This window comes from Drosophila serrata, unplaced genomic scaffold (assembly GCF_035046125.1).
Source record: "Drosophila serrata isolate PLE 108 unplaced genomic scaffold, ASM3504612v1 contig_310, whole genome shotgun sequence".
NCBI classification, from domain to species: domain Eukaryota; kingdom Metazoa; phylum Arthropoda; class Insecta; order Diptera; family Drosophilidae; genus Drosophila; species Drosophila serrata.
In genome coordinates, this window is record NW_028257208.1 from 478,278 (window position 1) to 506,196 (window position 27,919).

The 27,919-nt window shown below is 39.4% G+C and overlaps 1 protein-coding gene across 8 annotated transcripts; it reads right to left on the reverse strand.

Moving 5' to 3' along the window:
- Window positions 1–785: 785 nt before the first annotated feature.
- On the reverse strand, window positions 786–27,689 carry csw (protein tyrosine phosphatase non-receptor type corkscrew). 8 transcript variants are annotated; one of them, XM_020947815.2, is made up of 11 exons: window positions 27,471–27,689; window positions 26,797–26,984; window positions 26,586–26,712; window positions 8,773–8,935; window positions 7,632–7,811; window positions 7,452–7,569; window positions 6,433–7,370; window positions 6,267–6,357; window positions 6,013–6,202; window positions 5,452–5,948; window positions 786–5,347 (listed from the first exon to the last, which is right to left on the reverse strand). In XM_020947815.2, the coding sequence occupies exons 1-11, from the start codon at window positions 27,482–27,484 to the stop codon at window positions 5,202–5,204; spliced, it is 2,652 nt and encodes an 883-aa protein (XP_020803474.1). In that variant the 5' UTR covers window positions 27,485–27,689; the 3' UTR covers window positions 786–5,201. The 8 variants fall into 8 exon arrangements, with proteins under 8 accessions (XP_020803474.1, XP_020803473.2, XP_086693638.1 ...); XM_086837511.1 differs by having other exon boundaries at window positions 3,643–5,948; window positions 27,471–27,643; XM_020947814.2 differs by lacking the exons at window positions 26,586–26,712; window positions 26,797–26,984; window positions 27,471–27,689 and adding an exon at window positions 14,275–18,365.
- Window positions 27,690–27,919: the final 230 nt, after the last annotated feature.

Consider the following 27,919-nt stretch of genomic DNA (forward strand, 5'->3'; position numbering starts at 1 on the left):
CCGGCAGTTTATTAGTGGAGAAACATCGATGTTTTTTACAACTATCGATTATTATACATATGTATATATATTTTTTACAGCAACAACTCTTACAACTATATTTCAATATATGTAACTTGATTTTTGTATAAGTGTAAAAACAACCAAAAATATTATAAAAAAATGAAAAGAAATGAATTTATCGATATGCTAAAGTTAATTAGTTTCTTGGTTTCGCCTACAACGCTGTACATTTACTTAGTGTTGCTATCTAAGTCTAATTTAGTGGTATATTTACTCTTGTTGTTGTTTTTATTGTTGTCGTTGTTCTTGTAGGGAAAGACGAGGCTTCAATTCGGACAATTTCAGTACAAAATCGTCCATTTCTCTGGACCTGAAGTACCAGGCGAACTGAAAGAGCAGAAGGCAGATTAATTTTAGTGCAAGAGGTGCAAATTGGAGTTGTTCCTTTAGATACATTGTAGCTGAGTTTCAAATCTAGTTAGAAAATAGCTAGTTTGTCAACCTTATTTATCGAACTTATCGTCATCTACTTTTATCGATTTACTGACGGCGGCAACTGATCGACTATTTAAATTTAAATTCAAATTTGTCGGTTAACTGATATGGCGGGTACTTTAAATTAAATTGTTTTTATAAGGTTTGCTTTACTTTTTATCGCCTGAATGATGCATATATGATGTTTAGAGCAACAACAAATGTAGTGGCAAAAGATATAGCCACGATCCGATGATTTGAAGAGCGAAATACCTACTATAAATATATAAAAGCAAAGAAAAGGACACTTTTTCGAAAGGTTATTCGTAATATGGTTTATTCAATAATATATATTTCTTTTTCTTTCAAATATGCAGACACAAAAATGTAGAGTATATCTCAATATTGTTATTATCCGTATAATGTTTCGAACAGCTATGCCTCTTAAGGTTTCGGTTTTCGTTTTAATTCTCCAAATGTATCGTTCTGTTTTCGATTTTGCGCGGATTTACACAGTACATATAGATTTGCTATAACATTTACAACGAGGTTCATCTATAACTTATTTGGTGTTTGTCTGACCTTTGTCTGATTCTCACACGATCGTCGATCTTCTTCGGATTTCGATTTCAATTTGATTCTTACGATCTAAAGCTATAGAAACGTTTATCGCGTTTCGTCGTCGTGGGCTTGTTTACCATTTTGTTCTCTGGGACTATAACCTATAAGTATCTGACATCTGCGATCTGTAGGCTTACATCTCGAATCTCGACCCAAGTCGGCATCATTCAACAATATTCGTTGGGTATTCTACACATTCATATATATATATATATATCTAGTGCTCGTTGGCCGATTAATATTTGTTCTTGTATTTAAAGAGAACTACTACTCCTGCCCTGCTCTCGTGTATATATATAGATTTTCAATTTTAAAACGTTCTTCTTGGATTCAATGGGGAAATTGCGCGTTTTGTCTTTACTAAATATATTTATATATATATATTCATAGTCCATGTGGATGGACTATAACACTTGTATTATGCAATTGGCAACATTTGAACAAAGTAAACGTTCTCTTATTATTATTCTATAATTTTGTTGTTGTTTTGTTTTTGTTTTTGTTTTGCGCAATATTAAAACCGCACCGAGGTTTCTCCCTAAAAATCGAACAACTTTTAATGGGATTACGAACACGGGGTGAGGTTGCATCTGTATCTTGCGGTTAGCTTATAGATGTACGAGGGTCACCTATGAGGCGGGGGATTTGGATGTGGATGTGGATGTGGTTTGGTGGAGAGGAGAGGAGAGAAGGACATGGTATGGAAGGTCTGAGGTCTCTTACCCGCGAATATATGTAAAGTAAGTAAGTCACTTAAGCGCATTCCTCTTGGTGTCTTCTGGTTATTACTATGGATAGTTGGTGTCTGGATTGCGTACGAGATCGTTACTATTTATCGCCTATATAATATATATATATATATTATATATATTTGTGGGAGTTAATATTGTGTATATATTAATTAAGTTAAAGCGTTTCCTTGCTCTTGGGCTGTTGGTGTTTGCTCCACATCTCCTACATATGTACGTCTATATTTTGATTTCGGTTCACTCTTATGATCTTAACATCGTTGTTTTTCTTTATGTTTAAGTTTATGTTCTTATTTCGTAGTTGAATTTTATGATTTATGATTTTGTTGTTGGTGTTGCTTGTTGTTGCGCTTGACGAGGCCTATTGCGTAGAGGCATTATGTGTAGGCGACTCTTCCTTTTGTGCTTTTGGCTGCTTTCCAGGAACACCACCAGCTCCTGCTCCTGCTTCTGCTTCAGTTCCTCCTCCAGCTCCTCTTTGTGCGTATCCGTATCCGTTTGAGTATTCGATTTCCACCTCTCTCTCTCTCTCCCTATCTAAGCTATAGAAAAATTCAACACGATTTTATCGTTGGGACCCCGCCCACAATGTTGGGGTCCATGCTCAATGATCAAAAACAATTTGAATCCCCATCGGGGACTCATGCGTACACGTACAGGTTCACCTTCGCTTTTGGGGGCCACTAGGTCGCCGCCCAGTCGAAGCCAGGCTTCGACATGCTCCATTTGAATTATCGTATCATAGGCTAACTATATAAAGTACTAGATCACGCACTTACATACACCTTCTCCTTATCCTTATCCTTCTCCTTCTCCGTTTCCGATTCCGATTCCGTTTCCTCTCTTCTCTCCAAACTCTTTGCTTCGTCCTCCAACTGGTAACTGGCTCTTGAGTTGCTGGTCAATGTGGCGAAAGACCAGACGGGGGGATCAGGGGTCAGTGGATCGTTAGTCATTAGTCGAGTGGGTGGGTGGGGCGAACACATGAGTACTTATTGTTCTAACCGGGAGACGGGGATCCTGCTCCGCCCTCTCCCTGTGTGCGCTCCTTCGGTCATGATGCTTCATTTGGCGACGGGTCGTCTTGGTCGGGTCTAGTAGGCATTTCGTTAAGGCTTTCTATGGGTTCTTGTGCTTATTGGGTTTCGGTTTGGAAGGGATTCGGATTTGGATTTGGATTTGGATTTGGATCTGGTTTTGAACACTCACAAAGGAAAGGCAAAGAAGGCAATCAAGTGTCGAATAAGAAAACATGCACCAGCAATCAAGTGAAAATGGAAAATGGTAAACGGAAGCTGGAAAACTGAAAGGCAAACGGAAATGAAAATTAAATCAAGTGCTTCGTGGTATCGCATATAAAATATTTTTATTTTTTATGTGTATAAATACAAATATAATTTGTGTTGTTGTTGTTGTTTTCTCTTTAGTTTTTTTTTTGTTTGTATTCGTTTTTTTAGTTTTCATTTGTTTTGCGTTTTTTTTCTTGTTTCGTTGCAAGATCAAGATGAATAATAACAATTTAAAGCACTTACAAAAAGCATAAGGTAAAATATGAAGTAAAGTAAGGGTATATTTTAAATATATATATAAATATATATATATATATATATATATATATATATATATTATCTATATATATATATATATATATGTACTATATATGCATGGATTACGTCCCTTAAGCAATAATCTAGTTGTTTGGGGCTTGTTACTGATGCTGTCTCTAGATTGTGAGTTCTTGAGTTATGTTAGTGTATGTATATGTTTTCATTCCTGTACGACTTATATATTCTTCTTTTCGGTTTTCCTTTGTATCTATATATTATTTCATTAATGTTTTTGTCATCGGTTTTCAAGGTACTGTGCTTATATATTGCATATAGAGTTTGATTCCGCTTCAGCGTTTAAAATAATAATAATAATAATAATAATAATAATAATATTCTTACAATATAAAGAACACACTCGCACATACACAGAAAAATAAGACAGAGAGACAGAAAGAGATAAAAGAAACGAAAAGAGATAGCGAGATACTAGCAAATACAAACAACCACACGAATTAATATTCAATAAGTTTAAGGTATACAATTTGTTGTCAATCATTAAAAATGTAACACAATGTGCCAAGGATCTATATAAATAATTTACAATTAAAAAAAAAACACACACATCAAAACACTACGTTTTAAGATCCATTTATATAAAAAAAAAGTGTTAAAAGGAGGAGGGAGAGGATAGAGATTGGGATTCCAGAGATATACACACACACGCATACATACAGATCTTGTCCAGCTTTTGTTTGTTTTAGTTTTAGTTTCCTATCTGTTTTTTGGTTCTTATCCTAGGGACGACACGCTTAAGCGTTTCTTAGCTTTCCTACTTGTCAAATCTGATCTGTTCTCACCTCGTTCTGTTCTGTTCTCATCTGTTCTGTTCTCTGTTCTCATCTGTTCTGTTTGTCTGGCAACTGTGCTCACATCTATTCCGTTCTCATCTGTTTTGCAATCTGTTCACACCTCTGTTCGCCTCATCTGTTCTCACTGTTACTTGAATCACAATCAACGCTTTTGTTTGTATCCTATCGTTACATTCTTACTGCCTTCTTTCGAATCTGCTTTAAAGGTTTGCATCATCTTCTACCCGTTCCTCCTTCGTCTTCCAACATCGAGGCTTTTTCAAAGGGTTTTCTAGCTTTTAGCTTTCGATTTGAAATGAACACAGTTTTAAAGCTAATTTCGAGTGGAATCCGAAGGAGGAGGACGGGAAGTGCAAACAAAATCTTATTAAAAAACATTATCCTTTGCCTTATTGTTTGTTTGCTTTTTTTTTGCGGGTCTGCTGCAGTTCCGCTCAGATTGTAAAGCCTTAAACAACTATTACATAAATATGCCGGGGCTTGGGGGGATTGGGATTAGGATTGGGTATTTGGGAACACTTACAACATAAAGCGAGACGACGATAACTACATACATACATACAATACAATACAATACAACTAAGCATTACACACGACTACAAAAAAAAATATATATATAATATATAGAATAAAGTTTTACAATTAATAATAATAAAAAAAAAGAATTAAGGGGACGTACGTACAACAGTAAAAATCGGGAGCTTGGGTTTTGGGTTTGGAGCTGGGTTTCGGGTTGCAATAAATGAAAACCATTCGTTGTCTGTGTGCGTGTGGGTTTTGCTTTCGCTTTTGCTTTTTTGCTCTTTGTTTGTCGGGAGTTGTCAAGTGCAAGTGGATGCGATTATTTTGCCGGCTTTTGAAGCATTTCGCAGCATCTCGGCATTGTGTTCTGTGTCTGTGTTCTGTACTGATTTATCGACTTAGAAATTCATTTGTCATGTTTTGCGCGGCGGTGTCGGTGGCGGCGCAGCGACCACTGCAGTGGCTGCTGTTGCAACAGCAGCTGCTGCTTGTGGGGAGGTGGTTGCATGGCTCGACTGGCGCTGGCCGATCATGTCTTTGGGAATGTTTTTGTATTTTGCTGAAAGATGACGGGACTGGTGAGCAACTTTAGTATACCGGGCCGCGGGCGCATCGGTGGCGCCGGCTGCATCGGTGACTGCGGCTGCGTCTGCGACTGCTTACCTGCTCCCGGAGCAGGAGCAGCTGCCTGCTCCTCGCGCTGCTGTTCCCGCTGCTGCTTCAGCGAGTCGCTGTAAAAGTTCGACTTGCGCATATTGCCCAGCCCCAAACCGATTCCGCCCTGCAGGGCATTGACGTTACCATTGCTGTGGCCGCTGCTGCTCCCATTGCTGTTGCTCCCGTTGCTGATGCTGATGCTGTTGCTGCTGCTGCTGCCGCTGCTGTAGTCTTGCTTGGTGCCGTTGATGCTGTTAGCTCCACCAGCGGCATTATTATTATTGCTAGAGCTGCTGGCACTAGTCGGCAGCGGTGGCTGCTGCTTGGAGGCATGCTTGTTGCCACCGCCACCCGTTCCGGGTATCCCAAAGCCCATGGCCATCGAAATGCCCGAGTCCTGGCTGCCCGGCGTAGACGGTGCCTTACTCGATGCTATACTTATGCTAGAAATTGCTGGTGGTAATGGAGATCTTTGTGAATCATTGCCAATCTCGCCGGTGTACCTGCACAAAAAAGGAGTAACTATTAGCGAGGAGGAAACCGGAAAAGCGCTTTGCAGCTACTCACTTGATGTTGGTGTACTCGCGGCCAACCTGTAGGCTCTGCTCTTCGGCGCGCTTTCTGGCGATCAGTGTCTGGATGTAGTGCTGCACCGCATAGTAAACGAACTTGTACTGCGCCTCCGTCTGGACGAGACCGGAGCGCTGCGACCTGACCATCTGGATGGTGCGCTGGATGTCGATTTCAGTGTCCAATCCTGGAACGAGATTAAGGAAAAGTATTAGTATCTATCCAGGAACAGGAGGATAATCTAAGCTTACCATTGCGGACGATCTGATCGAGGATCATGTCGATCACGATGAAGGTGCCAGTGCGTCCAATGCCCGCCGAGCAGTGCACACAGATGGGGCCCTGTGGGAGTGAGATAAATACACCACATGGTTAGCTTCTGGACTAGGCTGGGACAGCTGTATTTCCTTTACATACCGGCTTCTCGCCCGCCTGGGCCAGGTTGCCCTGTCGCGTATTCACGTCCTGCAGGAAGTTGAGCACGCAGCCGGGATCGGCGGGTACGCCGTGGTCGGGCCACACCTGGAAGTGGTAGTGGTAGATGCGGCGCGCCGGCTGCTCCCGCCACGAGACGAGGAACTCACGCAGCGTATAATCGCTGGTGGAGTTCTCCGAGACGCACTGAATGCGCGCCGGCCCGAAATGCTCCGTCTTGCCCTCGTCGGGCCAGTAGCGGGCGCACTTCTCCTTGCCACGCTCGTACTCCTTCGTGGTCATCACAATGACTCGAGTGTTCTCCTGCCAGACCATGTTCCAGAAGTCCGTGACGGTGTTCACCTGCTGCGTGAGCAGACAGCCCTGGGTGGCGATGTACGTTTTGAACATCTCGCGTTCCCGTTCCCGCTCTCGCTCCGCCATGGAAAGCGCACCGCCGGAACCGTAGGGCGTCTCACCCGAGTGTTTCTTTAGCAATCCGGCTAGACAGCCAGAGGCACCCGACACTCCAGAGATGCCGGAGAGACCCGAGAGGCTGGTGGGAGTTCCAGGGCCTGTATGGCCATTGGCCAAGGAACCCGTGGAGGGCGAGGACGAGGCCGAGGACTCGGTGCGTTTGTGCTTGCTCAGCGAGTCCGATTTGCGGCTGCAGGTGGCACAGTTGCTGTACGGAAGCGTGGCGCTCTTCACGGCACACTGCACGCAGGTCTTGTTCAGCAGCTGGCAGTTGGGGCAGTTCCGCTGTGTCTGGGCCGCGGTGCAGGCCGGGCACGATGGCACCGAGCTGTTTAGGCTCTCCGACGAGCTGCTCATGTTGTACAGATCGCCGTCGGTGGGCAAACGGATGTAGTTGGCATTGATGTACTCTGCTCCGGCAACGCCATGGTCCACATCCAGCAGTTTGACGCGCGTGTGGTCATCTGTGGAAGAGGAGGGTATCGATTAGGACTCTAGTAATGCATTACTTTAAGTATAAGTAACAAATTGGAGGCAACACTCACATGGCAAAATGTTGCGGTAACGATTCTTCAGGCGGTTCTCCGTCTTGTAGCCCTCGTTCCGCGAGAATGTATCCCGACTATCCTGCTGCAGTGACTCAAACTCCTCCCAGAAACCGCCCTGCAATTGAATAGAGTTTATATTATTAACCTGCCAGGGTTACTTGGTCTGAGATAGATTACCTTGACCAGCTGCTCTACACGAGCGTTGATACCTGCCGCCGTTATCCGGGTGGCATTGAACGGCTGTCGCAGATGCACCACCGTGCCGCACGTCTCCACCATGGGATTACGTTTGTAGTGCTCGATCAGCTCCGACAATGTTCCAAATGATTCGCCGCCTCCAACGTCGTACTTCTTATCCTGAAAATGGAGGGGGTTTTCGATTAAGTTGGTGTTTTGGAAGATTTTAGAACTTATTTAAGGGATTTACAAGAAAAGGTACTACCAGGGAATTTCCCTTTTCTTAAAGAGAATTTAACTGAATATTTATGGGGGGTTTTTAGCAGGTAAAGTTACCTTTCGTTTGAGTGGGGGTAGGAGTTAGTATTACAATGCGGGACACGAGTGCATAGCAATGAATTCGATGGAGCGTCAAGAGATTAGCTAATAAAATCGAAAACGTGACTGCAATGTCAAATACGAACAAAATGGGAAAAAGGCCAGCGAGACATGTAAATGGCATAATTGCAACCGCAAGCCGCAAGCCGCAAATAGACGCGCATAGCAATAGTAATAGTAAATAGTAAATAATAAATAATAAATGGAAATAGAATAATTATAAAGAAATATTAAAGGCAAAGCATAGTTTTCTCGGAAATATGCATAGATAAAACTGTAAATGCACTGCTTGGGCTGAGCTTAGCTATATCCTTTTTGCAAGCAGTGCAAGTATTAACACTTGGTGTGAACTTGATATTACAGTACAACTTCTAGGAAATTAAAGTAAAGCAAGTTAAGTATTAAATAAAAAAAATGAATATAAAATGTTTCACAAAATTTAGAAACTTTAAAAAGGTTTTATCCCAGGCATTATTTTAATATTTCATTTAGTATTTATTCAGAACTAAAGGAAGCTAATTAGGTATTCTTTGCCCTTTTATCGAGGGTAGACTGTGGCTTTTTAGACACATTCAGCACAAATGCACAAACACACACACACACTAGACTTCGGAGAGCCCAAGGTCAGGCGATGAGGAACTTTATGGGCAGTGCGACGACTTTGTTGCTATACTGCCATCGATTTACATTTGCATTATGCACTTTTTCAATAGGGGAAAAATATGGGGGGGAACTGGACTTGGACTTGGGCTTAGAAACTCACCTGCCATCGGATCATGACATGCGTTACTTTGTCATCCGTTCGAACGGATAGAACGAAATCACCGGGCTTGCTCTGAGATTCACGGACGAGAAACGAACCATTCTTGCCCCGCTCCAGGATCAATTTTTCCGCTTCCTTGCCGGAAAGATTGCCATGAAACCATCTGTAAAGGAATATTTAAAAATAGGGGTGTTTTAGTATACATATATGTATGTGTGTACAGCGATTAAAAGGAAACCCCACATATGTATATATACCAACTGATGGCGCATCCAAGTGAACAGTTTTTACGGGACTCACTCGCTTACTGACTGACTGACTGACTAACTGACTGAGTGCGACTACGTGCGCGCTCGAAATGCAATTACAAACTATACGAGAAGCGCGCAAAAGCGCAAAATACTAGCACCAATTCCGAAAAACAACAACAACAACAACAGCAGCAGCGGTCACAATAACAAGAAATAACAACAACCAAATACAAATCGAATATAGGTACAGTATAGCTTCCATAGTGGATTCCAAGAGTACAGCTGCTTACAAATATAAGGTAAGTGTGAACATCACATTCGTATCCTTGGAATACTCGGGCGCCATGTTGAAACTACTGCTTTATAACTGCTTTGTTTACTTATTAAGAAAACTACAAAATAAATAAAATATTAGAATATTACCAAGTAGTATTTTGAATATAATTGAACAGCTATAGGACTTTACTGTAGCAAGCAAATACACTAACCAAAGTTGGAAGAAAACAGTCAACAGCAACACGGCCACAGCAATAGCAATAGCAGTTGATTTTTGCTTTTGCTTTTTGCTTTTCCAAATAGTATTAGCAATGCTGGTAGCAACAACACGCATACGCCGTGTGGAAAAGTGCAAGTCGAATCAAAACCAGCAGCTAGAGGTAGCTACTTGGGACTTGGGGCCGGGACTTATAAGTCGACCCGTCTGTCCGTCTGTTGACTCGACTTGACAGACTTGAGACTGGCCATCGCCAATTGCATTTGCAATTGTGACGGTGATGTGACATAGAAAAACGGTAGCTTAAAATTAAGCTTACTAACTTAATACAGCATAAAAACCGCGAACAAAAAACACCACAGAACAAATTAAGCTTTGAGCAGTGAAGAACTGCTTGACGACGACACCTAATAAAAATTGGTTGTAAAACAAGCAAAGTTTTTAACTTGCATTACTCATTCATTTTTTTTTTTATAAGTGTTTTAGTCACAAATTTATATACTTTAAGGCTTAACCAATTAAAACTAAAAATATATTTAAATATTTAAACTCCCTCTTGCCTTTGCGAGCAAGTTCTTTTCAAAAGATATATATTTAAATCAAACACCAAATCGGTTCTGTTTTCATCTATAGGTCTGATTAAGATCAATCTCGTTCTGAGAGTATTTCGCACTTCGATTTTGCACACCTTAACGCTAGGCTTAATAGTTCATTGGTTTTGTTTCGCTTCGTTTTGCCTTCTACTTACTATTTTGCATAAATAACACTAACTTAAAAAACTCGCTTTGAATGCCATTATCGACCATGTGCTGTTGCTGCTTTGGCTGCTTCTTCTTTAGCTCTTAGCCCGCTTTCGAGTTCGTCGCCACCACAAAATAAGAAATAAATTCAAATAAAAAAGCAAAGAAGAGAATATACAAAATCCGAGCAAAATGTAGAAAACAATTGACAACATTGAGTTGTCCTTAAGCCGGTTCCAATACACTGCCTTTGGGGTCATAGATATCATAAAATATGTCATCAAGAGCCCGCAACATTTTTTTTGGGTGTTGGTTAGCTTAAGCAGGTGACTCGATCTCGGACTCATGTTTTATGTATGCAATAGGTTGAGCACCGATCAGTTCCCCCGGATATCCCACCTCTCTACACGGAAAACAAAAAGCTAATGCTAACGCATAGAAGTTTCTTCTTCATGAAATTAGAGGTCCTGTATTGCGAATATTTATATATATTATTCATTCAATAAAACAATATATCGCTTGGTATTAACTATTAATGATAGCTAGAGTTGAGCTATTTTGTGCATATTGATTGTAGTCAATATATATGTATATCTTCCGCGTAACTTGGCTATTAATAGAAATTCATGTAGAAACAATTAACATTACATTAGAGCGTCGTGAATTTCAATGCTGTCTGTCTGTCTCTGTCTTCCTTTCGCTCTCGCTCCCTCTCTGGACGGCCTGTTACAGATTCAAGGTGGCCCGAACCCGATCGCTTGGTAGTGATAAGAATGAGTTTATAGGTTTATTTTTAGCAACAAACGGAAGTTGGAAAAACTATTACGAGCCGGTCTCTCGATCTCTGCTGGCACGTAGGCAGGACACCGCACTGCTTGGGCATGACATGTAAATGTCACGTAAACTGCTTGTCAGAGGCAACTGTACCCACAGCGCAAAAAAATGGTTAAATCGTTTGAATTATATAATTATTTAAGCAACTCAAGGGTGTTCTCTTGTTATTAGCATAAAATAAACCAAATTAAATTGTATCAGTTCTATATAGATAACTATTTCCGTTTAAAGCGTAAACTGCTTGCCCGAGGCAACTGTACCCACAGCTCAAAAAATGGTTAAATAATTATTAAAATTATTTTTAAAAGTCTCACAATACTAGCATAAAACCAAATTATATTGAATCAATTATATATAGACAGTTATTTTCGTTTAAAGCAATCATAAACAAGATTTAAGAACTGCGCATTCTTTGTGATGATTCAAAACTGACACAACATTCGGACCGTGTTGAAAGGTTCTCAATATTTACATAAGACAATTCACAGTTTTCAGACCACATCTATTAGCACATTTTGGCTTTAACTGATTGTTTATTTGCGATTATCTGACCAGAGATCTTTTTCAAAATTCGCCTGCTCTCCGTCATCTGTTTGACCCCGTGAAATCGAGTTGAACTTGGCAATTATCAATCGCCTCGAATCGGATCAGATCGGATTGCATCGATCCATATATCATATCCTTTGTGGAAGCCACTCAACCCAACTGTCTCCACCCATACTTCGTTTGTTGATATTTAATTTTAGCACTGTGACGATAGCAGGCACTCACAAATTACTTTTACAGCTCCCAGATTTCCCTTCTCTCTTCTTCACCGATTTTAAATCAGATCGACTCGACTGGAGTTAATCGCGGGCGAGGCGACAAAAATATCAACAGAATACAGGGCGACGTCAGTGAAAATTTCACAACTTTTTGCATCATTTACAGTTACACTTACGTATGTACGTACAGTGCGGGGTGTATTATATTAGCATACGAAGGAAGCTGCACGCCATTCATGAAAGCGCCGTCTAAGGTCAACAAACAGATTTACATGCGAGCATGTGCAACTTTTTTGTATTCAGATTCGGAATATGGTATATATATATGTATGGTTTTAATTTGTTTCGTTTGTCACAGGTTTATTTTATTTTATAATTTTTTTTTGTGTGCCATCGCACCTGGAAAGGCGGCAGCGAAACGGGTCTGAAACTGAGGCCTGGGTTGCCTTCATTAAATTAACTTTTCGAAATGGAAAGAACAGCGAATGCTTGCCCATACCCTAACCCCTATCACCCACGCACAAGCAGTGCATAAAAGGAGTCCAGGTACAGTCTGATCAAAGGACCAAGCAGGAGTCAAGCAGTTCAACATTTATAATAACAAGCCGTTCAAACCAAGTAGAATTCCAAATGGAAATCTTTCAAAGTAATTGCGGAAAAATTAAGCTGTCACATGAAAACTTTCCAGATAGTTTTTCCCCCTTAGAAATTGGGTCTTCCCATGGAGAGCATCTTGCATTCGGTTAACTGCATGAATTTGCACAAATTAAAGCGTATTTATTTGAACAGTGGCAGTAAAAACAAAAAAAAAAGAATATTAATAATAACAACAAACACGGCACAAAAGTTGATTTCGTTGTGCAATGGAAAAAACGGAAATATGCAAAACAGAAGGCAGAGTCATTACTTGATATGTGATTTCATAAATTGTTTATCAACCGAATGGGAATGGGAAAGGAAAACAAAAGCCAGAGAAAGAGAGAGATCAATACAAAACAGCATCTCGGTGTAGAGCTTCCCCATTGTTGACCTAGTGAAGTGACAAGTGATGAACGCGTGACTTGCCTTTAGCACCGGAAATTGGAGATTGAAGATTGAAGATCGAAGCTATTGCCAAATCATTCTCACATCATTTGATACTATATTTTAATGGTTAGGAGGTGTGATAAGCACTTCAGCTTTAATAAATGGTAAAGAATGGTCACGAACACATCTCAAATGTTTACAAATTCCCCTTAATAGACCAAGTTAACAAGATTATCAACGCTTGCACCTATAATGTATCAATTCCGATTAACATTGGCCATAAAGAGCGAGCCAAAAGCGGACATAATTCGAATTCAAGCTCAAAAGTCAAAGATAATTTGTGGGTCATAACCAGCACAGGCAAACTGTAGATTCTTGGTAAATGTGCGAAACCGAATGAGAGGATTTCAAGTCTGGGACAGCCCACGCAAAGTAAACAAAACAAAATACACACATGGCCCGTGGCAGATAAAGCCTAAAGACTTCGGTTGGAGTAGGAATGTGGACATTCACCAGACATAGGTAAACAATTGGGAGAAGACTTGGCAGATAATATATCCAAAAGATACAATATCTGGCGTTGCAGTGAATGTTCCATGGAATACTTTCAAGTGCGTAGTTCCCAAAAAATTACTCAAACAACTTAATCCAAGCTCTAAATGTAAAAATAAATAGAGAATTTTTGGCTTGACAATGGGTTAATTGAATGAGGGGGTTGATTTATACATATATGCCATATATGAGGCACATTCTGAAGCTAAATCCGAAGCCAAAGCCCCCCCACCGATATTCATTCATATTAGAATGTCAATTTACGACTTTTTTCCTGCCTCTTTTTTTTTTGAATTGTTGTTGTTTTCCTTGTCAAATGCTTTGCGTAAATATTTACTCATTTTGCGTGGCAATTTTGAACACATGACAATTTCATTTGAGTGTGCGGTGTTTTTTTGTGAGCTGTGATTGCCTCCCTTATTAGGGTTAATGCTAATGGGCAGCAGCAGATTGGAGTCCAGACTCTTCTCGGATCGTTAGTGACCGGAACCTGAAGTCTGGGGGTCTGTGTTTTGTAAATAACAGAGTTTTTTTGTTAACTGGTTTTGATATTTAACAAAAGACATGTATCTAATATAGTCTAAGATGGTCTTGACCATATACTCCAGGGTATCATGTCGTTGGCATTGCTAACTTTGTTAATAATTTGCACTTTGATAACAATTAATGTTTCATTTCGCACGCGCCCCTAATTAGTTAATCGCTGACGTTTCTTTTTTCCTATGCTACCTTTGATTTGATTATTTTATGAACTTTACTTTGATATCATTAGCAGGTTTCAAATCCTTTAACCTTGTTTTAAGGAGGGGGCTTCCTTGATGGAAAACTCTAGACGAACTTACGTGTAACCATGAAGCTGGACGCGCATGGTGGCCAGCAGGGCCAGGGTACTGGTGGAGCAGCTGGCTCCGCCAAAGGCCGCTGGAAACTGCGGCGGCGTAGCTGTCCACGAGGTGGGTGTGGCCGGATAGGAGGTGTGCTGGCTTAGCTGATGCAGTGACTCGGTGGATGTTGAGGCCGATGCAGAGGACGTGGACTCGTTGATGGTGGTGGTGTTAATGGAGGGCTGAGCGGATAGCGGACGGCGTCGATTGAGGCGATTGTTGTGGAAGGGACTCTTGTGACTTTTGGTTGCTGCCCCCCGGATTATCTGGGCCAGTTCGTCGTGGGTCATACATGATGCAGGAGGAGTTGTAGGAGTTCCAGAAGATGTGGCGGGCTGTAAGCTATCCGCTGGCTGAGAACGGTTGGCCTTTGCCTTCTGGCACTTGGCCTTGACCCGTTCTTTGCACCTGTCCCGATCCCGTTCACGCTCCTTGCCAGAGCCATAGTGGGCCTGGATGGCTCTTTCGTACTCGAAATTTCGCTGCTTATTGTACGCATTGTTGTTTACACTATTGTTGTTATTATTATTTATATTATTATTGTTGTTATTGTAGACTTGTTTCTCTTGCAGCTTGTGGTTGACCACGCTGGACAACTTTTCCAGACATTTGTTAAACAACATTTTGTACACTTTCGTTTCAACACTCCAAAGAAAAGTTAACAAAAAAAAATTATAATAAACGTCGTCAAGTGGTAATATTCCACTGCGGAAAAATGCGTCTTTCTCGTTGATATATACTTGGGGGAATTGCTATTACTTTGTTCTTTTTTGTTTTATGTAACAACTTGCCCACACACTACACACAAACACACACACTGGAGAACAAGAATTCTTGTTTTGTTTTTGTTTTTTTGCCGCTGTTTATTTTGTTTTCTATTTGCTATTTTATTGATCGCTGTTCAGGCTTCGCGATTAAGTCTATAGAGCTTCTCAAATAGAGTGTTGTTTACCCCGTTCTTTTTTGTTGTATTAAATTTGTTTATTATTGCACAATTTTCTTGATAGCCAACATCAGTTTCTTCTCGTAGGACTTGACTTTGGCAACGGGAGCAATGGTGGTAATGGCTTTGTTGACCTTTGGTGCCGGTGGCTGCTCGTTGAGACGCGTTTGTGCCGCCATTAAATGCTCCAGGACGAATGTGGCTGAAGGCATTATAATTTACAGTTTTGCTTTCGCTTTTTTGGAAAATTCTTTTGCAACAACAAAAAATAACGTTACGATGAACTGCTTGCCGAGCGGTTTGATCGGCGCTGCTTGCGAGCGGGGCTAAGCTGAGCTGCCCTGCTTTGCGTGTGTGTTAACCCGTTGGACCGCAACTCGAGAATGAGGCGACAGCTGCCGTGTCTGAAGCTTTTTGCTTGAATTCTTGACGTCGTCTTTCCGTGCTCTCTCTCTCTCTCTCTCTCTGTATCTGTATCTCAGTATCTTTTAGTCTCTCTGTATCTCTGTAACTTGCTGTGCTGCTGGAGGAATTCTCTGCTGTGGGTTTGCTGGATTGCTGCCTTGATGTTCTAAGCTCTGGTGTATGAATGAATCTTGTCTGGCTGTGGGCTGTGCTTTTTGTTTTTAAATCCAAATGTAGCCGCACCCGGCTTTTCGTTTTAAACCCTTCCTGCTACAAATTTTCTGAAGGGGGTTTTGTTTATGGGTTTTAACAGTCAGGCAGAGAGCAGAGAAAATAAAGAAAAACAAAAGATGTTTTCGGGAGACATTGATTGACAGCATGCACTGCTTGCTGTTCTACACTGCTTACATAGCTCTGTATCCTGGCCTGCACTGCTTAAGAGGTACTTTATCGCTCGTTGGGCGCCATGGACTAAAAAGGATAAGGTAAAGTTTTCCTTCGCCTTTCACTCAAATTTTAACTCTGACAACTTTTGAGTGAGGTTCAAACTCACACTTTTTGAGTAAAGTGAACCCACCCCCTCTCTATGCGTTTGAGTGATGACTGTACTCCTGGATGAATCATTGATTTCATCACAATCAGAATCCGAATCATATACATTTCGAAAAAAACAAAACAAATACACACAGAAAATGAATTCCAAACCGAAAATGGTCATTTCGTGATATGAGTGTATGTCGCTTGGCTTGTAAGATATATATATATATACATATATATATAAATCGAGAAGCAAAAAAAACGCTTTAAGCGCCGACCATTGCCTGCCACCGGAAATGAAACTGAAACCGAGCACAGCAACAAATGTGGGGGCCATCTAGGCAAGGAGTCGGACTGCGGAGGCAGTGCGGTCAGTGGTGACCAGGGGCTACCAGATCCAATCCAAAGCTCTCTTACAGCGCAGCCGCAGACGTCAGAGGAGCGTACGTGTTCAGCATATTTTTTGGCCATCTGAATGGGACGACGTGCGCCCGCCTGCTGGCAGCTAACTGCGATCTTAGCAACACTCGACGCGATACCTCAAAAACACAGTTTATATATGTACATATGTATATCTTTCCTAAATTTCGTCATAGGTTTTTCATTGGAATCCCAACAGAACAGAACAGAACTCGAACTCGAGCCAAATTGAAAATGTACTCAAAAAGTGAAACTGCTGAGCATAAATCAGATGTGTGCGCGGGGAAAATCCCGCAACAAGATTTGCATGCATCAATGCAAACAGGATGGTGACCAGACCAGATTCGATGGTAAACCACACTGGGCCGGGCGGGTCAAGAATGTTGCACTAGCACTTGAAGTTGTCATAAAACTAAGCAGAAAACATAGCAGTTTACCCAGGTGAATATGAGTGAATCTGTGACTAGGGTGGGATAGATTTGATACGAATGGAATCTCTGGTAAATAACCTGCTTAGAAATGTAGACCTGAGGAGCCTAGAGGCCACATCAATGTGCGTGCTCAACCCAGAAATACAGTCTCCGGCTCCGTGTCCCCGTTTGAGCTTCACTACCGACGACCTTGGCCATCCCGAAATCGGGATTGGGAGCTGGAAGACCGACACCACATTTGGGCACAACCAAATAATCGGGGAGAGCTTGGAGGGTACAGAAATAATAAACATAATTTATTGTTCATAATTTCTTGGTTCGCACTTTATATGCCGAGCACACACAAAAACACACAAAAAACTATGAGTCCGAACATTAATTGTTTTGCCATTCCGAATTCGGCTTCGGGTTTTTGGGCTTGAGAAGCCGCCTGCAATGGCAGCCAATCAGAGGCTCCAAGCCCCGAAGCGTGCCAATCCCCAAAAATGGGTTAGACAGCCAAATCAATGGAAGTGATGGCAAGGACTGATCTATGGACGTGTTCTTTTGAACTCAACCGAATATCATCTTGGAATTTGGAATCTGTCATCTATAACTAAAATATAAACAAAAGCATTATTGCTTGACTCGTGAACAAGTCATCAAATAATTGATTTAGTAAGGACATAAATGATGATTTATACAACATTTTCAGTACTATTGAAATGGATGAATCTCCCGGAAAACTTGATCATTTGTTGGCTACTTATTTATTGTTATTACACCAGCTATAGTTGATTTTTGTGGGTTGGGTATGGGTGTGGTGCTTTCTATTCCACATTTACTCAAAGGGTTGCATGTGCAAAGGGTTGGGCCAGAGATGGGATGGGATTTTGCTATTTTGGTGCAACGATTTACGATAGGGTCTCACAGGGTTCCCATGCTCCAAATAACTGCCAAGATTTACGATCATCGTTATTATTATTCTATATATTTAGATATTTTGTAGGCGGCGCCTACGTGAGTCCCACCATGTCAGATCTCCCACCTGCCTCCGGGGATTTACTCCCGGATTTCGATCGTAAAATGAGGCAGTTTTCCTTTCGTAGAAAAGATAGTTTCCCCCCGATCCGGTTCGTTGGCCTCTAATATATATTGATTCCCGATTTTCCTTACCCTCCCAACGATTCACTCTGATCACATCCCATTTATTGACTCTACATGAGACGTCTTTTGTGGCTCTTTGTTTTGGTGAGGTTTTGTTGACGAGGGATTTACCTGAATAAATAATCGGGGGATGGACGCATTCGGTTCGTGCCGAGAGCTTTAAATTGTCGTACGCTGGGCAGTTTAGGATGCCAACGAATTAATGATCAGACATCTCGATTTGCGCACATTTACGTGCGTTTCAAATTTAATTTGGTTCATCAAAGTGCTCGCACGGCAAGGGAAAGAACCCTTCAAATTGGAGCTATTAGTCTCAGTTTCAGAGTATATAATATATGTAACAAGTGGCATTTAATTGGATTAGATATGGCAGATTACAGGGATTACTGGTGTAACGATCTACAAATGCTAACCACCTTATTTCTTATATGGCATTTTGCTACATAAAACCATAGTTTGGAAGTACAGTTTAACTGCCTGCCTTTAGATCAAGTTGTGTATTTAATATTCAATTAGTTTGTCAACAATTAAGTGCTTGTCATGCTCCACAATTCATCTAAGCGAGTCTTATATAATGAGCCCTAGGAGTACAGTTGTGCATCATTAAGCCCCATCTTCTCTACCATATATAGATGGATTTACTATATAAACCCCTGTATAGGATGCATCTGTTAAGTACCTCGTGTTGTCCCGGACGGATGTCATGATCGAGGGCAGTGACAGTGGTCAGTGGGTGTTAAAATGGTTGATGGAATGGAGGTGTGGGTGGAGGTGGGAACAAGTACCTGCAGATGAGCACAAATTCATTTAATTTGCATTTTGCACAGAGCGAAACAAGTATGCAGAACGAAAAGAATTCGTTATGGAAATTAAGTTAGCTTGGAATGATGTGTGGAAAGTAGAAACCTTGAGCTGGATAATGCTAACATATAATTCTATATCATGTTTATCCAGTATATAAAGTATTGCAACCTAAAGTCTATCAATTTAAGTTAACTTACTAAGCATTATATCAAGAACTTGATAGACTTTCAGGGCTTACAAAGATATGCTCAGATCAAATATAGATACATATTGTTAAGGGTTACCTCATAAAAATCTACCAATTTCCATTAGATTTTTCGTTGTGTACTTGCTTGATTCTATACAGACATTTATTGCTTTTGCTTTTCCCGTATTACTGGCGATGACTTAGATACAGATACGTTAGCGTATGGAGGTTGGGGTACAGATCCACATACAGATACCGATACAGATACTGCTATATGGCTATGGCTATAGCTATATAGGAGCTACGTGCATGGCATAATTTATCAAGCATTTTTGTAGGCTTGTCTTAATGGCGAAAATTGAAAGCATTTAGCATTTCAGGCACTTGAGAGTCCGATAGATAGATAGATAGATAGATGGATGGATGGATGGATGGATGGGTGGGCAAGGGCACAGGAGGAGCTCCATTACCCATTATCCAGCACAAACAGTTTGAGAACTTAATTGACGATTCTCTGATTTGTGGAAGAAAGTGCGGTAAACTAAAGCAATTAACAATTATCGTCTTTAATTGCAACGATTAAAAGTGCGACAGGTAAATTATATACATCGCTATAGGTAAGGTAAGCAAACAAAAACAATGAGTGATTTGCAATTCGGTTGTCAGCATTCGGAATGCCCTCCGCTCGCGATTCTGACACACGATCAAAGGTCAAGATCGATGGAAATGGAAGTGGGAATGGAAATGGAAATGTGCATCGCACTGAATGGGGATAAAAGTGGTGAAATGTTGCGGGGAAATTGGGTTTCCAGAAGGTCAGAGAATGTCGAGAGTTGAACTGCTTGCGAAGGCCAGCATCTTTCACATTCCTCGAGAGATCTGGGAGTTTTCACAGATTATATTAACACTCTACTATATACTATACAAATGCAGATCCCTTCCTAAATATGACACATGCTTTGCTTCAATAAACGTACATAATTGTTTAAAAGTCTAGAAGTTACAAAAATTGTAATATAATTTCCTTGTTTCATAACAGAAACGTCTTATAAATAAACTGCAACTCATATTGATTACCTAAATCCCCCCACAATAAACCCACTTTCAATGCAACTGACGCTCTTAACCCCTAATTAAATCCAGCCCCAGCAAACCCCTAAAAATAATATATATAAATACGATCCCAACCCTTTGTTTGACGTCATTCCGATTCGCACATCAAATAATGATTTTTGGGTCTGCCAGATCGATTATAAAGCACCACCTTCAAATCGGTGGGGCTAAAAATAAACGGAGCTCGACTCGAGAGGTTTTAAAAATAAATTCAAACCAGAACGACACAAAAAAAATTTAAAATAAAAACAAAAGGTGACAACGTCACGAGCTCCATCCAGTCAAGGATAAGTGGCTAACGTCAGTTGGTCGTTGTCGATCGGCGTCTTAGCACAGTCAAAAAGGTTCCCAAATGAACCACTCGGAAAAAATAATTTAGAATCATATAACTATTTGTGCAACAAAAATAGCTGATTTATGGAAAACTGAGATTTCCTAAGATATTGGAATGCTTTTGATTAAATATCAAATCTCAGAATCTACGAAAAGGTATGTTGGCTTTATTTGAGTTTATTTCCTATTTAGGTGTGTTTATTTATTTATGCTAATCAATTTGTAAACAAAATTACTTAAAGCAAGAAATAAGAGTGTGGCCAAAGTGGCAAGTGCAATTTTTAAAAGAGATAACAGTGTGACCAAAGTGAGTTATACTTCACTTATAAATGGAATATGTTTACAAATATAGGCCAGTGATATTTTTTCTCTATGCATCTGGATTATATTCCTAATTAAGTGGGGCGTGGCATGCAGGCTACATATGTATATATATACTTATATATATATGTATATATGGGGTACTTGACCCGATAGGATGCGGAAAATGCACGGAACACAAGCAAGAAAGCTAAAAGAATACAAAAAAAGACTAAGAAAGACAGAGCGTAAAATATTTGATGGGTCGGGGTAGACAGCGGACACAAAAAAAGCAAACAAAAAGAGTGAAAAATTATTAATAAGCAAGCAAAGAAATACAATAAATAACGAATATTTTGCGCGTGTGGGTTGTAAAAGCCAATATAACAATAACAATAACAAAGAGACGCAAACTGACAATAACAATGCAGGTCTTGTATGGTCAATGCTTTGTGGGTGTACATCAGCATGAGCAACAGGTGTGAGTGTGTGTTTATGTGTGAGTGTGCGTTCGATTTAAGTGGAATTAGAAATTATTCACCCACAAATTTCATCTTGACTTGAAAACAATAATAATAATAAGCCGCAACTCACGAGAACTCAAAGAAATCGAGAAAGAAAAAGCGATTATAATGGTGAAAATGGCCCATTGATCTTAATAATAGTATCAAAAAACTCTTAGAAATTTGTCACTTAAAAAAAAGAAGAGTATTATTAAGTTATATCTTAAAGGTGAAATATCTTTTTTAGAAACCTTATCATTTTTATAATATAGAACATTCTGATTACGAAAGTGAGAGATTACACCTGACTGATATTAAAAAATATACTAATACCAACGAATTCAAGAAAAATATATAATAAGAATTTATTGATAGAGTTTTAGTTAAAGTACATGAAGTAATCTTTAGCTTTAAATTCTTTTTAAAAAATGCTAAAGTTAATGAAAGGCTTTTCTATCACATTCTTTCTAGATATTCTTCCATTTACTAAAGAAAGTCACAGACATCAAAAATCAATTATTTATCATTGAATTTCAATAATAATAAAACGACAAGTGTTTTTCTAGCTTTAGAAATACATAATAAGCAAAAATGCATATGTCTTTTATATAGAAATAAAATAAGGAAACTAACTTTGGGAAACCAAAACCATTGCAGTATGTAGTAATTAAATTATAGAATCGAATCGGAAATCGATCATAATTTAAATTAAATTATTATATTTTATACCACATTTTTTTTTTTGACAAATCAAACTTCAAAATAGTCAAAACTAAGTCAAACAAGCATTAATTCTAATTCGGAAAGATTTCCTATGCTAGTTTTTGTACGGCTAATAAATGTGCATACTCAATTTAAAATTTTAAAAAATTACAAATTTTGCCAATTTTTTGACAATTTTAACAATGCAACTCCTTATAAAATTTGGAAAAAATTGGTAAAAAAATTTATTTGACCTGAGATGGCTAGATCGACGCGACTGTTAATGCTGACTACGAATATATATGATTTATAGGGTCGGAAATGACTCCTTCACTGAATAAAATTATATTTATCTCAGCAAGATTCTTGAAATCGAAATTTTTATTTGATCATTTTTATACCATAGCAAGGTATTATAATTATAATTTTTAATTTCAGGAAGTATCAACGAACTTTAAGTATTATAAAGAATTAAGTATTATGATCAGTAATTAACCCTGAAGAGTTAGTAAGCATCTATGACCAGTAAGTAACTCTGAACAGTAAGTATCTATAACCAGTAAGTAACACTGAATAGTAAGTAGTTATGATCAGTAAGTAGCTATGAGCATTAATTAACTCTGAACAGTGAGTATCTATGACCACTAAGTATCTATGACCAGTAAGTAACTATGATCAGGAAGTATCTATAGCAAGTACGTAAGTATGTATGATCAGTTAATAACTTTGAACACTAATAAACAATGACTTGCAACTTTTTTAACACAACACATTTCTAAGACGTGGCCGGCAGCAGCCACTTCGTTCCGGGGATGTTAGAACAAGTTGGGAATCATATGCACAGATGTGCGAGATTTGTTTTGGAACAAATTTAAGCTATTTAAATGAAACTATGGAGTTATTTATCTATATAATTTTACTAATATATATAGGTCGGAGCATGGCGGATCGGTGGACTATATATATATATAGCTCCCATAGGAACGATCGGATAATTTAAGAAAAAAAACTATGAGCAGTAACTAACTCTGAATAGTAAGTAGCTATGATCAGTAAGTAGCTATGAGCATTAATTAACTCTATGACCAGTAAGTATCTATGACCAGTAAGTAACTATGATCAGGACGTATCTATAGCAAGTACGTAAGTATGTATGATCAGTTAATAACTTTGAACACTAATTAACAATGACTTGCAACTTTTTTAACACAACACATTTCTAAGACGTGGCCGGCAGCAGTCACTTCGTTCCGGGGATGTTAGAACAAGTTGGGAATCATATGCACAGATGTGCGAGATTTGTTTTGGAACAAATTTACGCTATTTAAATGAAACTATGGAGTTATTTATCTATATAATTTTACTAATATATATAGGTCGGAGCATGGGGGATCGGTGGACTATATATATATATATTTATAGCTCCCATAGGAACGATCGGATAATTTAAGAAAAAAACTATGAGCAGTAACTAACTCTGAATAGTAAGTAGCTATGATCAGTAAGTAGCTATGAGCATTAATTAACTCTGAACAGTGAGTATCTATGACCAGTAAGTAACTATGATCAGGAAGTATCTATAGCAAGTACGTAAGTATGTATGATCAGTTACTAACTTTGAACACTAATTAACAATGACTTGCAACTTTTTTAACACAACACATTTCTAAGACGTGGCCGGCAGCAGTCACTTCGTTCCGGGAATGTTAGAACAAGTTGGGAATCATATGCACAGATGTGCGAGATTTGTTTTGGAACAAATTTACGCTATTTAAATGAAACTATGGAGTTATTTATCTATATAATTTTACTAATATACATATAAAGGTCGGAGCATGGCGGATCGGTGGACTATATATATATATATATAGCTCCCATAGGAACGATCGGATAATTTAAGAAAAAAAACTATGAGCAGTAACTAACTCTGAATAGTAAGTAGCTATGATCAGTAAGTAGCTATGAGCATTAATTAACTCTGAACAGTGAGTATCTATGACCAGTAAGTATCTATGACCAGTAAGTAACTATGATCAGGAAGTATCTATAGCAAGTACGTAAGTATGTATGATCAGTTACTAACTTTGAACGCTAATAAACAATGACTTGCAACTTTTTTAACACAACACATTTCTAAGACGTGGCCGGCAGCAGCCACTTCGTTCCGGGGATGTTAGAACAAGTTGGGAATCATATGCACAGATGTGCGAGATTTGTTTTGGAACAAATTTAAGCTATTTAAATGAAACTATGGAGTTATTTATCGATATAATGTTACTAGTATATAAATCGGAGCATGACGAATCGGTAGACTATATATATACATATATATAGCTGTCATAGGAACGATCGGAACATTTTAAGAAACAAAATTATAACTATCCCAGTTATCAACAGATTTTCATCAAACTTGATATATAGCTATTAAATATTAGTTTAGAATTTTTTGTACAATTTTAAGAAAATCGGACTACTATATTATATAGCTGCCATACAAACGTCGTTAAAAATTGAGGAAAATGCAAAACGGTGAATGAAATGCATTACTTTATTGTTAGCACAAATATATATATTTTATATTGTATTAATTCCGAGTGATCGAAGGCTATACACTTCGGCTTGCCTTCCTTTCCTTTCATGTTTAAAATATTTGTTGGGACAATCAAAGTTTAAAAATCGCGTAACTATGTCAAAAATGCATTAATTTCAATTCGAAAAGTGTTCCTGTGTTAGTTGTTTGGCGCTGAACAAATCTGCATACTAAATTTTACTTTTTAAGATATCCAATTTTTTTTTTAATTTTTGCACATTTTAACGATGCAACCCTTTAATTTTTTTTTTTTTTAATTAAAAATGTCTGTTTTGCTACCTGAGATGGCCAAAACGATTCGCCTGTTAATGCTGATCAATATATGTTTATGATTTATAGGGTCGGAAATCCTTCACATAGTTTTAAACTTCGGACTAAAATTATAATAAAATAATATGGCAGAAGCCTGCAAAAAACCATCATGCTCTTTAGAAAGGGTATCCACAAACACACACAAGGACAAGAGAACAAGGCAATGCACAACAACGAAACTTCCAACAAAATGTAAAGTGAATACTAATACTAATTACCTAATTATTGTAACAGTCAAAAAACAGAAAATAACATAATAAGTATATATAAAATCTTTTATAAATTACTAAAAAATTACTGTATTTTTTTAGGTTTTAGATTTCTTCATCATCAGCAGACAGCGCGTCGGCTCTGCAATCGCACAAACACATTCACGAGGAGCACCAACGCAAACACATACACACACACTACCAAGGCGACCATGTGCGTGTGAGTGCGCGAGGTGGTGTCGTCTTTTCATAAACAAAACAACATACATAATGTTCAAATGTTTATTAACAAATCCGGGAACTCATCGTCCCCTTCTTGTCAACGTTGAAAGAATAAAAAAAAACAGCTGTTTTCCCGGAGCACGGGAGAGGGGTGCAGATGGATGCGAAATGTGGCCCTGCCCCAATTTCGTCGCAGTCATCGATAACAATTGGGGGAAAGCCCGATAAGCTAAGCGCCCCCCGCAACTGGAATGGATGTTTAGACTGTGGAGAGATCGCTTTTGTAAACACGATACACGAACACTTCCCACAGAATGCGCACAAAAGTAAATAAATACGATTTATCCTTGGGGCAAGACAAGGCAGCCCAGTGGCGGGAGCTAATGTAGGTCATGGAATTTCAAGGGAACAGGTAGCACTTCACTCCATTGCTGATGACCTAATTTTTCGAAAGGGCCTCAACTCCAGCTCGCTCCTTAATGATGTCACATTTCCGTTGCGACTATAATTCCATCTATTGCCATGGGGCTGGCATGGAATTAGGGAAGAAATATACGAAAAAGTGGATCTATTCCAGGAAGATGATCACAAGTTAAATAAAGTGAATATATCTCATTATAATATTAAGGGACCAATGTGATATAATGATAAATCCCATTTTAAAAATTACAAATTCCGTCTAGGAATCATAATAAAACTAATATGACATACATATTACGTAGAAACATAAATCAGATCAAAAAGATCAGCAGAAAATATCTCCCAGAAAAGGTTACCGAGCTGATAGTATTTCAACTTTAAAACTATTAACATTCGAAAGCTAAAATTACCCATACAGATATGTTTTTCAGACTTGCTAGTTGACTAGTCATAGTCATATTTTAAATCGATCTCAAACTTACAGGACTCAACAATATATGAAGATTATGACTAATTATGATTAAGAACATCTCTGCAAAAGAGGCATCCTGGTAACATTCCAAAAACTATAAAAACATATTCCCAACCTAGTCATGGACAATATTAGAAGATTCTAAAATAAGTCGATGATAATGTCACCGTAAGGGAGTTCCCAAGTCTATAGCATCAGTCTTACAATTTAAAGGACTCACCTTTCCGTGGTGGGCTCGGCACAGATCAGCGGCTGTTTCAGCTCGATGGCCTGGCCGTTCTTCTCTTTCAGCTCGCCATTCTCCATGTAGTATTGTACCAGTTCCGGCAGTGTGGCAAACTTTTCACCTGCAATTTTTAAATAGATCGGGAAACCCGATTTGCGGATTAGTAGGGTTAAGATCCCGGGAGTGAGAACCACAAGCGCCTTACCGCCGTAGAGATCAAAGAAGTCGCCATTGTTTTGGATTTTGATGTGGGTCACCTCGTTGCCGCGGCGCACGGAGAGCGTGAAGGCGCCCGGATTCGAGGAGGAGAGGCGGGCGAGGAAGGAGCCGTCGAATCCCTGCTCCTGTAGCAGTTTCTCAGCTTCGATGCCAGATATCGTTGGGTGGAACCATCTGCGGAAAGTACAGATCTTTAGTGGCGAGAGCAGTAGTTCCCTTACTGGTTACCCGCTAGGCGGCGCACACAATATCATCTCAGCGCCAGCGCCACCGCCACTGCCACCGCCCCCGCCCCAGCAACAGCTGTAGGTGTAACAGTTACTACAATTCTCCAGCCGCTGATGCCCGTTGCCATTGCCGTTGCCGTTGCATCCACTCTTTCGCTCACGTTCGGCACTTTATTGCACTTTTTATCTCAACCGTTTTTTTTTTGTTTCTGTTTTTCTTTTTTTTCGCTCTGCCATTGCTTTTGTATCTACTTATACATATGTAAATAGCCCAGTTGGGAGCGTGTGCCAGTGTATGTGTTGGGTGGCGGTCGGCCAAAGGGGGACGGGCGGGGGAACGTGTGTACATATGTGCCACACATACGCACGCACAGCCTGCTGTGTCGCGCGTGTGTTTCTACGGGTAAATTGTCAAATTTCCTATTGGATTTACCTTCGCGATGACATTTTCTTATTGAATGCACACTTAAAAAATAAATAATGATTACACTTAACGGAAAAAAATGAAACTTATGTGTAGATGCTTTGTGAATTAGTGGTGGCAATACATCGGAGCACTATCGATACTATCGATGTTTGGATATTGTTTTCAAAATCGACTGTTTGCACCATCGATGTTTTCAACATGTCGCTACGACAGTGTTGCCAGCTTAGCCTAGGTCAGGCTGTATCTGGTATATTTGGCAATGGAAAAGCTTTTAATGTTTGCAACTAGCTTATAGCTTAAAAAGCTTTTATTTAAATACTTATTTAGCAAGTTCTCGCAACCTGGCAACACTGAAAACAATTTACTAAAGGTATTCTATATCGATTGAAAGGCACATGTAATAGATTGCAACTATCGAGTATTCTGAGTTCTGCAGCTGTTAATGTTAACTTTGA

Bases quoted from the DNA above. Each gene is read 5' to 3' on its own strand.
- csw (XM_020947814.2), bottom strand. From the start codon at position 14,939: ATGTTGTTTAACAAATGTCTGGAAAAGTTGTCCAGCGTGGTCAACCAC. The intron at 7,812-8,772 runs GTGAGTTTCTAA...CTCCATTTTCAG, and splicing joins ATGTCATGATCCGATGGCAG to GATAAGAAGTACGACGTTGG. The intron at 7,371-7,451 runs GTGAGTGTTGCC...CCTCTTCCACAG, and splicing joins TTACCGCAACATTTTGCCAT to ATGACCACACGCGCGTCAAA.